Source organism: Callospermophilus lateralis (assembly GCF_048772815.1).
Source record: "Callospermophilus lateralis isolate mCalLat2 chromosome 11 unlocalized genomic scaffold, mCalLat2.hap1 SUPER_11_unloc_3, whole genome shotgun sequence".
Lineage (NCBI taxonomy): Eukaryota > Metazoa > Chordata > Mammalia > Rodentia > Sciuridae > Callospermophilus > Callospermophilus lateralis.
In genome coordinates, this window is record NW_027510155.1 from 2,595,399 (window position 1) to 2,613,118 (window position 17,720).

At 37.6% G+C, this 17,720-nt stretch overlaps 1 protein-coding gene across 7 annotated transcripts in view; it reads right to left on the reverse strand.

Moving 5' to 3' along the window:
• Positions 1-17,720, reverse strand: part of LOC143385833 (cyclin-dependent kinase 14-like) — an 82,750-nt gene that overhangs the window by 27,114 nt on the left and 37,916 nt on the right. For 6 of the 7 annotated variants that reach the window (XR_013089520.1, XR_013089521.1, XR_013089519.1 and 3 more), the window contains one exon: positions 41-176. Coding sequence is in view for 1 of the 7 variants with exons in the window: in XM_076841339.1 (XP_076697454.1) it covers positions 41-176 (136 nt within the window). In the remaining 6 variants the exon portion in view is untranslated. Of the gene's footprint in view, positions 1-40; positions 177-12,711; positions 12,826-17,720 lie in introns of those variants that run through there. The other variant, XR_013089523.2, reaches the window with a different exon arrangement.

Here is a 17,720-nt window from a genome sequence, read left to right on the forward strand (position 1 = left end):
TAAAGTACTTTGATTGGATATGCAGATGTGTCATACTCACTATCAGTTCCCATAGCCATGGGGGAAGGTCACTAAAATACTCATGGCTCAAGGCAGCCTGTGCTGATAGTCTGTTCTTTGGGGAACACTGTAGGAGCTTAGAGGCCATATCTTCTGCATGATTCACATAGCTGAGCCTGAAAATAGAAACCAAAAAAGAAATCAGACCAAAGAAGAAAATCTACCAAATAAGACATAAGGATCATGTAATTTTTCTGTATTTCAAGTTATGCCTGGCGAGGAAGACAACTTAAATTACCTGCTGAATTCACACTGGTTCTCAGAGTATCTTTTACTCAAACTGACATTTACTCTACTATCAGTGACATTAGGTATCATAGTACCAATGATTTAAAATGTTTCTACTGTAAGCAAAGGGTTGCAACTTTCAGAATGAATAAAACTAAGTCCAGAGAAAAAAAATTTCAGAGACAATTTACCAAATGGTTTCCAGCATTTTGTTCATAGGATCTATATACTGCATAGACATCTGGATATAGTTATAGGAAATTAATACCAAATAACTAGGATAATTAAAATAGTACTGCTATTAAAATCTCTAGTTACTAAAAATTACCTATCCTTTAAAAGTTTATATTTTTTGCATTGAATATAAAAGTATGGAAACAAGTGCCCCTGACAAATATCAGCCGTCATGATATTACAGGTTAACAAAGGGGATATGCTGAAATGATATGGGGCAGAATCAATTCAAGATGACCTTTAAAACAACAGTAGACAGAAAATATGTGTCTCAAGATCATCAGAAAAAAAAAAGAAAGAAAGGACAGAAGTAAAGTCTTTTATAAGCTTTCAAACCAGAGGCAGCAAAACTCAGCCCAGTCCTGCCTTGGTTTCCAGAGAGTCTCTATTTTTCTGCTGGAAGCAATCAAATACTTATGATTAACATAATACTGATAAGAAGAGTATTCCTAATAACAGCTACTCAGGAACTTTTCCAGGCATTTTTCAGAATCTCATGTTTATTATGGTCCACAAGGTAACTGTCCCCATTTTCTAGGGGTACAAAGTAAGGAGGAGTCAGAGATGGTAATGGATTGCTCAGTTTCAATCCAGCATCTCTAAGGGCATTCAGCCAAGGACCCTGAGTTTGTGCAACACAGAGCAGTATGTGCTTTGATCCTCAGAGACAGTTAGGAGCGGGTGAGAGAAAGTTGCTTCTGTTGAGAGGGCTTTTTTTTCTTTGTGGAAAGCCTCCAAGCTATTAGCACACAATTAGTAAAGAAACATCTTTCCTCAATGACCAACACAATTCTCCTCATACAACTCATTAGTATTGATTTGAAATTATTACGGGGGGAGGTGGTCAGGATTGAAAAAAAGGAAAGGAGGTAATGAATATAGGTTTCAAAACGGAGAAAAGCAAAGAAAGACAGTACCTCACAGATCCAGTCTAAGAAACTGCTCTGAATCTTCATGTATAGAAGATTCAAATAGGTTCAATGGTTACTGTGATGACTGTTTATTTATTTACAAATAGATCAACAGATTTATTTATTTTATTTTTGTTTGTTTTTGTGTCCTGGGGATTGAACCCAGAGCCTGCTGCATCCTAGGCAAGTTTTCTGTCACTAAACTAAATCTCCAGCTCCAATAGTTTGGTTTAAAATGTTTCTTCCTGGCAAAGAGAAATTTGTTTACCAGAAAAGGAAATTATAAAATGACAAACTATATAAGGACGTTGTAAGAACCACTTGCTAAATCCACATAAGTAGTGTGGGTTGACACTTTTGGGAATCTACATTTTATCCTAATTAGAAGTTTTATCTGAAACCCTAATTGTGGCTTATCAGATTGCTAGAATGATTACTGTTCTCATTATCCTATTGTGATGTACATTTTTTTCAATCTTTCCTTGTTAGACTATCAATTTTTGTTTTATATATTGCAAATCTGTGTAATTAAAGGCCTAACAGTTTAACAATGTTATACCTCCTGGTAAATTAAACCTTTAATCCTTACATTGAAATTTTTTTTCTTTAACAAAACTGTCTAAAGTTTGGGGGTTTTGTTTGTTTGTTTGGGTGCTGGGGATTGAACCCAGGGCCTTGGGCATTCAAGACAAGCACTCTACCAATTGAGCTATATTCTCAGCCCAAAGTTTGGGGTTTTATTTCCTATTAATGTAATGACCTCTGCTTTTTTTTATTGTTGGTTGTTCAAAACATTTCATAGTTCTTGATATATCATATTTTACACTTTGATTCAAGTGGGTTATGAACTCCCATTTTTACCCCGTATACAAATTGCAGAATCACATCAGTTACACTTCCATTGATTTATATATTGCCATACTAGTGTCTGTTGTATTCTGCTGCCTTTCCTATCCTTTACTATCCCCCTCCCCTCCCCTCCCCTCTTCTCTCTCTACCCCCTCTACTGCAGTTCATATCTCCCCCTTGTATTATTTTTCCCTTTCCCCTCGCTACCTCTTGTATGTAATTTTGTATAACCCTGAGGGTCTCCTTCCATTTCCATGCAATTTCCGTTCTCCCTCCTTTTCCCTCCCACCTCTCATCCCTGTTTAATGTTAATCTTCTTCTCATGCTCTTCGTCCCTACTCTGTTCTTAGTTACTCTCCTTATATCAAAGAAGACATTTGGCATTTGTTTTTTAGGGATTGGCTGGCTTCACTTAGCATAATCTGCTCTAATGCCATCCATTTCCCTCCAAATTCTATGATTTTGTCATTTTTTTAATGCAGAGTAATACTCCATTGTGTATAAATGCCACATTTTTTTATCCATTCGTCTATTGAAGGGCATCTAGGTTGGTTCCACAGTCTTGCTATTATGAATTGTGCTGCTATGAACATCGATGTAGCAGTGTCCCTGTAGCATGCTCTATTTAGGTCTTTAGGGAATAGACCGAGAAGGGGAATAGCTGGGTCAAATGGTGGTTCCATTCCCAGCTTTCCGAGAAATCTCCATACTGCTTTCCAGATTGGCTGCACCAATTTGCAGTCCCACCAAAAATGAACAAGTGTACCCTTTTCACCACATCCTCTCCAGCACTTGTTGTTGTTTGACTTCCTAATGGCTGCCAATCTTACTGGAGTGAGATGGTATCTTAGGGTGGTTTTGATTTGCATTTCTCTGACTGCTAGGGATGGTAAGCATTTTTTCATGTACTTGTTGATTGATTGTATGTCCTCCTCTGAGAAGTATCTGTTCAGGTCCTTGGCCCATTTGTTGATTGGGTTATTTGTTATCTTATTGTCTAATTTTTTGAGTTCTTTGTATACTCTGGATATTAGGGCTCTATCTGAAGTGTGAGGAGTAAAGATTTGTTCCCAGGATGTAGGCTCCCTATTTACCTCTCTTATTGTTTCTTTTGCTGAGAAAAAACTTTTTAGTTTGAGTAAGTCCCATTTGTTGATTCTAGTTATTAACTCTTGTGCTATGGGTGTCCTATTGAGGAATTTGGAGCCCGACCCCACAGTATGTAGATTGTAGCCAACTTTTTCTACTATCAGACGCCGTGTCTCTGATTTGATATCAAGCTCCTTGATCCATTTTGAGTTAACTTTTGTGCATGGCGAGAGAAAGGGATTCAGTTTCATTTTGTTGCATATGGATTTCCAGTTTTCCCAGCACCATTTGTTGAAGATGCTATCCTTCCTCCATTGCATGCTTTTAGCCCCTTTATCAAATATAAGATAGTTGTAGTTTTGTGGATTGGTTTCTGTGTCCTCTATTCTGTACCATTGGTCCACCCGCCTGTTTTGGTACCAGTACCATGATGTTTTTGTTACTATTGCTCTGTAGTATAGTTTGAAGTCTGGTATTGCTATACCGCCTGATTCACACTTCCTGCTTAGCATTGTTTTTGCTATTCTGGGTCTTTTATTTTTCCATATGAATTTCATGATTGCTTTCTCTATTTCTATAAGAAATGCAATTGGGATTTTGATTGGCATTGCATTAAACCTATAGAGAACTTTTGGTAATATCGCCATTTTGATGATGTTAGTTCTGCCTATCCATGAACAGGGTATATTTTTCCATCTTTTAAGATCTTCTTCTATTTCTCTCTTTAGGGTTCTGTAGTTTTCATTGTATAAGTCTTTCATCTCTTTTGTTAGGTTGATTCCTAAGTATTTTATTTTTTGGGGGGATATTGTGAATGGAGTGGTTGTCCTCATTTCCATTTCAGAGGATTTGTCGCTGATATACAGGAATGCCTTTTATTTATACGTGTTGATTTTATAACCTGACACTTTGCTGAATTCATTTATTAGCTCTAATAGTTTCTTTGTAGACCCTTTTGGGTCTGCTAGGTATAGAATCATGTCATCTGCAAATAGTGATAATTTAAGTTCTTCTTTTCCTATTTTTATGCCTTTAATTTCTTTCATCTGTCTAATTGCTCTGGCCAGTGTTTCGAGAACTATGTTGAACAGAAGTGGTGAGACAGGGCATCCCTGTCTTGTTCCAGATTTTAGAGGGAATGCCTTCAATTTTTCTCCATTCAGAATGATGCTAGCCTGAGACTTAGCATAGATTGCTTTTACAATGTTGAGGTAAGTTCCTGTTATTCCTAGTTTTTCTAGCGTTTTGAACATAAAGGGATGCTGTTTTTTGTCGAATGCTTTTTCTGCATCTATCGAGATGATCATATGATTCTTATTTTTAAGTCTATTGATGTGGTGAATAACATTTATTGATTTCCATATATTGAACCAGCCTTGCATCCCAGGGATGAATCCTACTTGATCATGGTGCACAATTTTTTTGATATGTTTTTGAATCCGATTCGCCAGAATTTTATTGAGGATTTTTGCATCTAGATTCATTAGAGATATTGGTCTGTAGTTTTCTTTCTTTGAAGTGTCTTTGTCTGGTTTAGGAATCAGGGTGATGTTGGCCTCGTAGAATGAATTTGGAAGTTCTCCCTCTTTTTCTATTTCCTGAAATAGCTTGAAAAGTATTGGTATTAGTTCCTCTTTAAAGGTTTTGTAAAACTCTGCTGTATACCAATCCGGTCCTGGGCTTTTCTTAGTTGGTAGTCTTTTGATGGTTTCTTCTATTTCCTCAATTGATATTGGTCTGTTTAGGTTGTCTATATCCTCCTGCCTCAATCTGGGCAGGTCATATGACTTAAGAAATTTATCGATGCCTTCACTATCTTCTATTTTATTGGAGTATAAGGATTCAAAATAGTTTCTGATTATCTTCTGTATTTCTGAAGTGTCTGTTGTGATATTGCCTTTTTCATCCCGTATGCTAGTAATTTGATTTCTCTCTCTTCTTCTCTTCGTTAGCATGGCTAAGGGTCTGTAGATTTTATTTACTTTTTCAAAGAATCAACTTTTAGTTTTGTCAATCTTTTCAATTGTTTCTTTTGTTTCGATTTCATTAATTTCAGCTCTGATTTTAATTATTTCTTGCCTTCTACTTCTTTTTCTGTTGTTTTGCTCTTCTTTTTCTAGGATTTTGAGATGAAGTATGAGATCATTTATTTGTTGTTTTTTCTTTTTTTAAGGAATGAACTCCAAGCAATGAATTTTCCTCTTAGAACTGCTTTCAATGTGTCCCATAGATTCTGATATGTTGTGTCTGTGCTTTCATTTATCTCTAAGAATTTTTAATTTCCTCCTTGATGTCTTCTATAACCCACTGATTATGTAGTAACCTATTGTTCATTCTCCAAGTGATGCATGTTTTTTCCTTCCTTCTTTTATCCTTGATTTTCAGTTTCATTCCATTGTGATCAGATAAGATGCATGGTATTATCTCCACTCCTTTATATTGTCTAAGAGTTGCCCTGTGACATAATATATGATCTATTTTTGAGAAGGATCCATGTGCTGCTGAGAAAAAAGAGTAACTGCTTGATGTTGGGTGGTATATTCTATATATATCAATTAAGTCTAGGTTATTAATTGTGTTATTGAGTTCTATAGTTTCCTTATTCAACTTTTGTTTGGAAGATCTGGTTCTCTGTGGAGAACCGAACTGGACCGTTTCCTTCCCCCGTCTCAAACCCAGAATTCAGCTCTGAGCTCAGCAAATGCATAGCTGGCAGGAGCCCGCAGAATCAGCATCACTGTATCTCTGCGCTGCCAGCCTGTCATTTCCCAGCGCGCTCCACAGACTCCAGCCGCGGGGGGATCTTACGAACAAGCAGCATGACGCTCCGTATGGACAGATCGCTCGCGTTTGAGCCCCCGAAGCTGATCCTCGTGCGATGAAAATCCTTCCACTAGGTTTTGGAGCACCCCAATCTTGCTGGAAATTCTTAACAAGATAGCTTTTAGCCCTTCTAACTCGTCATTTTCCCTCACAGTGACACAGTACACGGAGTTGATTCACTCCCTCCGCAGCCATCTTCCCTCTCCTAGTCGACCTCTGCTTTCTTTTGCTTAATATTTGCCTGGCATACCTTATGTCAACTACCTATTTTATTGTCTCATATCCTTAAATTTAAGGTGTTTCTTTTGTAAATATTGTGTAGTTGGTCTTAATTTTTATCTAATCCCTGTCTTCTTAAGAAGAAAGTTTAGTCCTTTTACATTTTGTGATTCCTGATATTTTTGGAATTACTGCTACCCACTTAATTTTGTATTATATTTTATCCTCCTTTACCTTTTTTCTTTTCCCCATCTTTTTTTTTCAAATCAAGTTTTAAAATTCAATATCTTCCATCTTGTGTTTTAGAAGTTCTACATTATATTTTCATATACTTAGTAGTGATCCTTAACTCTTTTTTTCCTATTTCATTATTTCCTGAGGAGCTTAAACTCTTGTAGTAAGTTTTTACAAGTTGGAGGACACTGAGAAATTTTTTCATCCACAGGACTACAATCACAAATAAACACTTTCCAAGTAGCACATGTATACAGATGAACTGACATCGATATAAATCATCATTTTATGGGTTATACAGCAAAACACATTATTAAACATGCAGCTATTATATCACATAGCTCAACAGCATATAAAGTATTAAATATCTGCTGAATTCAACAGTAGAAATTCACTTCTATCTTTGCAAGAGAGTTTGGGAAGAGAAGGGAAAAAGTTACACTTCTAACAAAAATAGTTGGCAAACAACTTTCAATAGATATGGAAAAAAATTACAGGATTAAAAAAAAATATGATTAAGTATTATTTTGGTTACAGCCACAAATCATCTCTACTTTAAAAGAATATTTACAAAATTAAAGGGCATATGTCCTGCAGAAGGCAAACACATTTTGCTAAAAATATTTAATGGTTCAATGGTTCAGTCCAACTTTTTCTTTAGTACCTCTTTCAAGTTGTGCCCAAAAGTGCAAACATTAAATTAAACTTTAAGACTTTTCTTTTGTCTGGAGACACTAAAGATATGTGCTTCTGTACAATGTGGACTTCACATGAACTTTTCAACTAGAGGTTTGTGATTTTCAAAATGGAAGTTTCATAGCAGAACAAAACAGAATTCATAGAAAGACATTAAGAAATCATCATAAGACTTGGACAAAGGCCAACAAAATCAATGGTTACACAAACCTGATGTGTACTGTTTTAAATGTGGTAGATATAAACATAAAGTAGCAGGCAAACAGCCACACAGGCCTTACTAGCAACATGTGAACTGACTGAGGGGATAGACCACAGAAGGTCTAGGCTGTTGTTCATGACTTGTGGGATTTTAATTCTCTATGTGATGCTCAGTATTTTGTCACCTAGTCTCTCTTCATTTCTTACATAATGAAAAGATTTGGGTGTGGGAATAGATTTGAAAAACACATAAATCAGGCAGGTCAGTTGATAGAAAGGGCAAGCACATTTTAAAGATTGGACAGCAAGGCATTTTATGCTAAGTTGATCATAATTTGAAGACAGAAGTTGCAATTCTGCCAAGCTTGAGGCCTGGTATAACTGATATGCCTACGGAAGCTTCATTAGACTTATCATTCAGTAAGCCTGCATTTGGCTAATACATACCATAAATCTGGTCCTACCTTAAATTCCATCTCCAAACTAATAGCATCACACAGTTCAGTTTATTGACTGTAACAGTTGCTTCTATGACTACTGATGTCAATGAAGTGCAGCTGTATTTTAGGGCAATATTTTTCTTAATAGAAATGTTTTACTTCACTTTTGTCTTCTGAACTTCATATGCTGTTCCACCTTCAAATAATGCAAGGGCACCAAGCACTAGTGCTCTCCTAGGGCCTTCAGCCCAGTGACAGCAACATCACAACCAGGTTCTTCAGGAAACTTTATTTTATAAGACAATTCCAACCTTCCCGTCTGGTTGGATGGCAGCATACCATCATCAGATGGCCATTCCAGAACCTTCCTTAATAGAAGAGCAGTGTTGGGAATTGCTTCACTTATGCTCACCACTGTGGTATTGCCATACTTCTGAAAGTTTTCTGCAACTTCATTTAAGGTCACATGGGTTGGATTACCCTGTGTGTGACTTCACAAGAGGTGGCTGATTCATTTGAGTCACACTAGTTAAAACACACTCAGTAGGATTATTGAAAATTAGAAGAATTTGAATACAGAACACAGAACAGATGTGAAGACACTGAAGTCTGCGTTGGTACACCACATTTGGACTTCTCAGTGCTTTGAGTATTGAACTGGAGCCACAGGAAGGGAGACAAACCTCCTCAGGAGCAGCAGCAATTCTTTCATCCAGTACTGAGGTGAGAGAAAGGACATTCCTCCAGGTTTACCCATGTAGGTCAGAACACTTGCAAAATGCTTTCCTGGTTTTAATTCAAACATGTGGTGTCCTAGTTAGCCCCTCTGTGGGGTTTCTTGGTGGGAGAGAAGTGAAAGTTCACTGACTGCACTCAAGTCATGCAGTGTGCCTCACAAGAACCCCACTGCCCTTCAGATTCTTCACAAACCCACACCAGAAACACCACAGAGTACTTGACTTATGGCTAGCAGTGGCTTCTCTTGCAACAGGGTGACTTCACGCCTTTTTTTTTTTTTTAACCATCAGGGATATTTGAAGAACCTTCACACTTTATGCTTTTACTTCCAAGTCAATGATTCTTTAACTTTTATTTATTTATTTATTGGATACTGGGAATTAAACCCAGAGGCTCTCTGCCACTGAGCTATATCCCCAGACCCCATTTTTTTTTTATTTTGAGACATGGTCTTTCTAAGTTCCTTAGAGCTTCACTAAGCTGCTGAGGCTTTTCTTGAACTTGTGATCTCCTGTCTCAGCCTCCCAACATTTATCTCTGGATATCTAATTAAAAGTTTACCGTTAAATTTTAATTTTACTCACCTGGAAAACAATTCATAAAAATTCCAATGCTTTAAATCTTATGAAACTTGTACCATCTCTTATTAGGGTCTAGCATTATATTTTTATTGTCTATGTTTATAAAGACACATATTAGACACTTTTATTTTATTTTACTTATCTATATTTAGTAATTTATCAAATCATCTTCCTTCTCATGCTTCATCCCTTGAGTTCTGTTTGTTTCCATTTGAAATACAAACTGTATAAGTTCTTTCTAAGAGGATAATTTGTTGGTAAATTCTCCATTTTGTTTTCATTTTGGATAATTATTTGGCAGAGTATATTATTCCATTTTTCCTTCACCTTTTGAAAATATTATCCTATAGTCTTTTTTCAGTTGTTGCTGTCTCCCTCCCCTTATGAGTTCAACCATTACAATGAAAGATGTTCTTTTTATTTAACCTGTTTTGTATTCATTATGTTTCTTGAATTTGAAGTTTCAAATCCTTCATCAATTTCAGAAAAAATATCCTAGCCAATATCCTATGAATACTTTCTTTCCCCAGTTTTCTCTTTTCTATCGCTTCCTAACTCTAATGTAATGACATATCATTAAATTTCTGTTGTTACACACTCATATTGTGTGCTAGTCCCTCTGTTTTCCTGTCTGGATAGTTATTCCAGAGTCATCTTCCATTTCAATTAATTCTCTAATCAGTTGCCTATAATATACTGTTTTCCCTGTTCAGGCATATTTCATGTTCAAGTTTTTAATTTGATTTTAAATTGTTTAAATTTAGGTATAAAACATATCTGATAATTCTCAACATCTGAAGTTCTGGGTGAAGGGAGAGTTCTTTTTTATTTCTTTTGCTACTGACCATTACCCCCAGTGTGGTTTTCAAACATACTTTATAATTTTTGATTGTGAGCTCATTCTCAGTTAAGGTTGTTCTGTGCGAATCCTCAGGAACCTAGGTTGAGAATGTACTTCTCCATAGGGATTTTCTTTTGTTTCTGCCAGGAGTTCTGGGGCTCTCTAAAGACCTATGCACTCCAAGTTCTTGCTGCTGGTTTCTGAAACCCTGCCAAATTGTGTAAATTTAAGCCAAACCTGTAGGAAGTCTCAGGGGAAACTTTTTCATCTTCATCTAGAAATAAGGCTGGCACAAACCAATTGTTCTTGCAGGCTTTCTTTGTTGGAAGTAGATTTTTTTTCCTTTTACCCTAGCCCTTTACAGAAGTTGAATTGTATTATAGAAGCGCTTCTCTGTGTGGAGAATCCCAATTCCTATGTTCTTTCTCAGGTCTAAACCTTTGTTTTTATGTTCTTATTTTAAAAAAATAAACAAAAAACAAAAAAAAACTCTAGGGCAACTGAAACTTTAGCACTTGCTTAACACTCTATTCTTCTTTCTTGACCCTACTGAAGAATTCACTTATTTTCTTCTTGGTTCAGCTGTGCATTTGAAAGGATGTGCTTGCTGTATTTAATCTAGTATGGCAGGTGGTTTTTAGTAGATTCTTTTTCCTCTATTCGATTACATGTGTGATTTCCACAATTTGATTAGTTTTTATAAGCTCATCTACATTTATAAATTTTGGCTCTTTCTCCCTCGAATAATCATTAAGTTGGTGTTATTTTCTTACCTCCCTCTTTAAACAAATTATAGGTCCCCTCTATTGAACCTCAAACCAATCATCAGAAGTTGAGTCAGGCTACTATTTATTTGCCATACTAATTTTAGATGAATCTCAAATGTATTATCCTAAGTATAAAAACTGAATAAAATCATTCATTTATAAAACATTTTGGAAAAGCCAAAATTATAGAAACAGAAAACTGATGAGTGGTTTCCAGAGGCTGGAGAGTATATGAGAGGAGTTACCAAAGGGTAAGCTGGAGAAACTTTTTGGATGGCTGTACATCTTAATCTAGAAGGATGGACATAGGGCCATGTGAGAGGATAGGGTTGGAGTACATTCAAGGAAATTCAGAAAAGGGAACAGTTTAGAGCAGTGAAACATTACAGATATCTTGCAAGGAAACTTCAGGCATTAAGAATGGAGAGCTGTTCTCAAAGTGGCTGAAATTGGGACTTCCCGTGTCTTAGAATGATTCCCAGTGATATATCAAGGGATATTCTGGTAAATGGGGAGATGCTGCTGTGAGTGGTGAGGCCCTCCTTTGATTTCAGTGCTCCTTTCCAGCCACTGGGTGGGGGATCTGCCTCAGGCTAATGGAACTGTGTCTAGGTTGGTTAGGGTGTACTCAGTAAGCCTCTATGTTCATAAAGGGTCAGAGAAATATAGCAGATATGAGGGACAAGAGAGTGTTAGGTTCATTCCACATTCATTTTTTATAAAGAAAAAATATAGTTGGTTGTTTATAGAAACATTTGGGGCAAGTCCTAAGGAATTTTAAATTTATAAATCTAGATGACAAGACATAAATAATCCTTACTGAATTCAGAGTGTGTATGGGAAGAGAATTTTATACGAAGAGCCACTTTCAAACAGATGCTTTTAGGAGAACTAAAAATAATGGTATGCTGCTATTTAAATCATGACAAATTTTACACATTTCTCTAGTTCTTACCCATGTGCACGCATGTGCACACACACACACACACACACACTCACATACACTTTACCTGTGTTCTATTTGAAAAGTCATTAGAGAAGATAATTAAGTAGTGAAAAGCAGTGTTGGACCATGAATATCAAGCAAGATATTCTCTCTATTCTTTGCTTAAGACCCTATTTACATCTCAGAAATGAGGAACATAAAACAAATAGACTTTTTGGCTTTGTTCTAGCTTTGACATTACATGTGTCCAATCTAAGAAGAACTTGACAGTGAACTAGAGGCAAGAAGGTTTAGAACAGCTGCACTGGCCTGCCAGGGCTGACCTACAGAGTTTTTCCCCTGTTACCAATGAAAAGACAAAATGGTGCCTTTCATTTCTCTCCACTTAACCTGCAATTAACTCTTCTTCAAAAGCTCACCTAAATTTCTCAGCCTTCCTGAAGACAGACAAAGAGTAGATCCAGAGTTCTTTGTCAGACTACAGGAGACTGCCCAAGTTGAAAACAGAAGGGAGAGTAGAGGAGAAAATGATGATGAAAAAAGGAAGAGGAGGGTTACAGTGGTTCTGGCCACTTTCTATAAGGCAGAAAGTGACAATGTGGGACACAACATTTGTTCAGGACTGATTATAACAATGTGTGTTATACCTATACAGGTTCTGTTTAACTTGAAAGGGTACACAAACAACCATTTTTGAGTCAAAACATGTTATGTTCAAGTCTTGGGTCCTTAAAGAAACACACACACACACACACACACACACACACACACACACACACCTGGGAAAAACTGTTAGGACAAAGTGGTTGCCAAAGCAGTGACCTCATTCACTTCCCTGAAGGAAGTGACCTCACCTCACTTCCTTGGTGATAGATCTCTCTGAACTTGGGATCCAGGAGGCGAGGCATCCAGAGGCAGTTCCACTCCCAGTGGGCTCACTTGATTGTCTATACCAAGGCCAGAGTCATTCTTTGTTGGTACCTAGTGATGTGTGCATAGTCAAATGCCTTGAATGGTCTCAAAAGGGGCCTTTCCTGAGAAAGAAGTGTTGGCTTATTGCTGGCTCCTGACAACTACACAGAGATGGCCAAGGAGACCAGAGCTGAGACAGGACAGGCCACAGCCGAGGAACATATTTTCACCCACCAGTCAGAGGACAGAGTGGATAGATGCAGACCAAATACAGGGGTGGTTTGTGTGTCTCAGTGGGTGTGTGTTTAAATTTGTCGTTTTGTCTCCTGTTCTGAGAACATGAGGAAAAACTTTGTTGTTGTTGTTGTTGTTGTTGTTGGTTTGAAATGGACTGTTAAAAAGTGAGCCTGTTTATGTCAGTGGATCCCACTGGGTTTGTGGTTAAAGAGAGTAGAGAGAAGAATGCAGCCATAAATGTGTTCTGTCTAGTGGAAAACTTTGCAGGACTCCTCATGGCCAATTTATGAATGGACTGCTACTTGCCTTACAGATGGGCAACACCTACCAAGATCCTAAGTTCCTGTATTCTTCCTGAATTTTGGCCACTCTCTGAAGAGGTTCATGGTTTTGTGTCCAAGATGTGTACCACATTCAAGCTCTGTGACATGGCCATGGACTGGATTGCTGAAGGGCATGCCAAGCATCTCAGAAAACTCAAAAATTAGCATGACTGGAAAGGATCTCTCTGGAGAATCCCTGCTTGGATAGATAGTAACCCAAGTTGCATGATTAGGAGCTGTCAGTGCCACAGTGTTCAATTAAAGTTTTTCTCCAGGCTTCTTTCTTCCTTATTGTTCTGTTCCCCTGAATGTCAGAAAGGTGTTTGCCTTAGGGCACTCCTTTGTAACTCCTCAAGAAAAGAGTTTCAAATGGAAATGAAGAGGCCTAATCTGTGACTTTGAAGTAAAGTGCTTTGTAAAAGCTGTGTCTGTATCAGACTCCTGGCCCTGTGTGTGGCTGTGAATTACATTCTCAGCACCCCAGGAAACTCGGGAAAAATCCCATATGTTCATCCCAATCTAAACGGATGAAAAACAAGTGTACTATTGGATGAAGTCTCTCGCCTTCCTCTGGTCAGACTTCTGACCCCTATGATGTCAGAACAGGGATCCTCTGGGTCAAATGAGTTGTTGCAAGCCCTCCAGTAACTAGCACACAGGTGTTTGGGTTTTTTCATGAGTCTAGGAAACATAAAGAATCTACCCCTGGCAGGCAAGAGGCCTCTAATTTGAGAAGCAGAGCAGTATGAACTACAGGCCCATTTTATCTATCTTGTTTCTCAGTAAGGGTGTCCAGGCCACCATGACATTTGGCATATCATGGGCATGAGAGCTTACTTTGCACACCATCTAAGACTGCTCACCCTATAGAAACCACCAGCCAGAATGTTATGATGAGTGTCTGTATGGAAGAAGATGAGGGCCATGTGGGAGTGTTTTTGTTATAATAGTGGTTTTTTGTGTGGTGGTTGGAAAAGATGACTGGGTTCACCTCAGCTTGAACTCTGGTGTGATGTCATTAGAGATTGAGTTCTGGAACTGATATCAGAGAACTATTGCCATGAATTGTGTTGGGATTTTAGAAGGTCAGGCATTAGAGGAGCCTTTGGAAACTGAGATCTAGGCCGAAGCTGGCTTTCTTCACAACACTGGGAATCTCAGCCAGGATTTCACATGATTTTGCTGTGAAAGCCTTTTTTGCTATAGTTGAGAGCCAAAACTCACAGGAACCTCTTATTTTAGACCCCAATATACCTGGATTCCTGTGACCTTTCACCACTCCTTGGGAACCTTGCCTGCATGTGATCTCCAGAGCTTTTACTGAAAGGAGATTCCTCAACACTTGATGGCTCCTGAACGAATCAAAACCCACATTGTCAACTTCTTCATTATTGAAATATGGCTAGGCCAATACCATGAAGTTTTTGAGAATCTCATGACCAGAAATTCCTGGAGAACTTTAGATTTCCTGTTGCTCATCATGATTCAACGAGCTAGTGCCATTTTTGACTGAGTGGAATTCATGACCATGGTGAAGAACAGAGATGGCAGTGAGTAGGAGCCAGCGGAAAACTGGGCCTGGAGCAATGGAGTGCAGGTGTGTGATCCAACATCTGTGGTGGAACCCTGTGGTTCTGTCATTGGCTTCCAAATGCCATGTGACTGACAAGGTACAGTTAGGAGACCCGAAAATATAAAATCATGTTGTTGTGGGGAGAGGATTTGGTGCGATGCTCAAAAATATCTTGCTATGCTCAAGTGGGAAAGATATATGGGGTAGCAGCCCAGTTTGTGTTTTTGCCTTCAGACCCTGACTCACGCCACGTGGCAGAGCTCCCTCCAGCATTGTGTCCTGGTTGGCCTTTTTGTATATCAAAAACAAACACCAATTTTCCAGGGAAGCTGTAAGAAATTAAAACTGGGCAGTGAGCCAGAGGCTTCACAATGCACCCAGGGAGACACTCATGCCCCAAAGGCCACAGTCACCAGCATAGAGAGGATTCAGCTCTGCTGCCTCCTGTTCCTATTAGAAAATATGAACCCATATCCTCCTGTTCACATAGACTCAGACAAAGCTTTCATGATCTCACTACAAAGGAAGCTAAAACACAAAGGTATATTTCTAGTGGACGAATGTCAGAGGCAGATAGTCAAGAAGTCAGTAGGCCAGCAAAGGTCCATGTTTGTGGAATGTTTACCCTGTCCTCTACTTTTGGGATCTCTTCTGCCACACCCAAGTTTGTGAGCTCCTCAGAATTTCCAATTCCAGATATGTATTCACAGATTTTTTTCCTCTTCTCCTCTCATTGTGTCTTCTTTAGGGTGATAGTAATATCCAGGCATTGTGGTAAATGACAGTGGAAGCTTTTTATGTGCCACGTGCTCCCATATGTATTAGACTCATTTTCCGTTTTGCCATGTGAAATATTGAATCTCTGACACTAATCCATAACCTTGTAGGCTCTGACTACTTATCCTAACATCGATAAAAATAATCCTAAAGAATAGAAGTAGAGGCATTTGATAGGAGGCATGGTGTATACTTGGACTTGCCTTTTGCTTCATCAGAGATACATATTATGAAACCTGTGACACATTTTTCTCATTTTACTTCTCCAAGAATTTTCAAAATTAACGAATGTGTAACTTCCTGACTCCCTGTCTCTGTCGCCTGGATCACAATGGGTATTTTTATATACATATATATAATCCTACTGCCATCACAGGTATATTTTTGAGAGTACTCTCACTTTGGTAAATACGAATTTCTGAAGAGATCACTGCCCCCCAATACACTGAGGTAACTGAAAATTCAAGCTGTGGTGAGCTTTATACTTCAACCAGTTTAGACATGACACAATGTAGAGGAAAATGAATATTTTGGGTACATATGTGAAGGATGTATATATCCCCTTATGAATTTCGATTGGCATACATACTATTACATTTTAATTTATTAAATATATATATATATATAGTATGAATTTGCAAACATGAACTATATGTGTCATATACTTATACTACCTTGATTCTTTCATGTCCATCTGCGTGGATTTATAATCAACTTTTCAGGAGCTATTTTTCAGAAATATTCATTTTCTTGACATACATATTCATTTCAGAATACTCAGAATGAACTTCAGTGTATATTGAGTACTAACGCTAATATTTCTGCAGTAAGTGACCCCGTTTAACATCAATGAAAGTATATTCATATGGGACATGATGTGTATTTTGAATTAAATTTTTATTCAAATGTGTTATATTCGTATTTCTTCAGTATATATACATCATAGGATGTATCATTTCATCCACAATTCACAAATTGATAAGCATATGATTCACTTTCATTCACTCCCTGTATCAGATCCCATGTATTTCTCCATGTTGCTTTACTTGCATTTTCATGAGATTTCTTTTATATCACATAACTTTTGAATTCCATCATCATTTTTGAAGCAAAACTCAAACAGAGTTGGTTATAATTAGTAACCCTAATATTACCACTACATGTATAACTACTTGGATTCAATGTTTGTATGTGAATACCAGATTTCATGTATTTTTTAAAATATCAATTCAATCCATTATTTAAAATAGTAACCTGTTATATTCTTTATTCACCCTATGGTCTATTCATGCATCATCTCTATATACATAAACCCAGGATACACCTATTTTTATCCCCAAACTCTAAATGATAGGGTTTCAAAACATGCTCCCAGAAATGGTGGAAGAAATACGCATGTCACCTGATCCATATATTCCTTTCATCACATCATGTTCTGGACACAAAATGCAAAACTCACACTTATCTTATTCTTCTCTCAAAGCCTCATTTTAAAGAGAGCATGGATTACTAAAATCATCTACTTCTGCATTGCCTATTGTTTTCAAATTTCAATCCTATGGTGAGTATGCACTTGATTCTTTCAAGGATAGTGTGTTCAACTACCCCCCTGTTGAAATTATCCCTGATCTTATCACTCATTTTGTACTTTGCCTGATCTCCTAACATCCTTATTGATATCTATTTTCCCAAGTGCCTTGTTGTGACTGACTCTTCATGTGTGCTGACATTCCCATTTACATTTTAATAGAAATTCATTGGATTGCAAAAACGGCCTTTGATCCAAATCCTAAACTCACTATTCTTCCTTACCCTACACTGGAATCCTGCCTACTCTCTCCATTTCACTGCAAGCTCTCTTTTACATTCAGTAGTCCGAGGTACAAGATCTCAGGCAATTGTCTATGGATTTAGAGGATTCATCTCTGCAGAACATAATTCAAAACTATGTATCCAAATCAAGGCCCCAACAAACTTGTGTGCTTCAGATCTTACCTAGTTTTCTATTTTCATACTTACATTTCACCTTACATTCCTATAA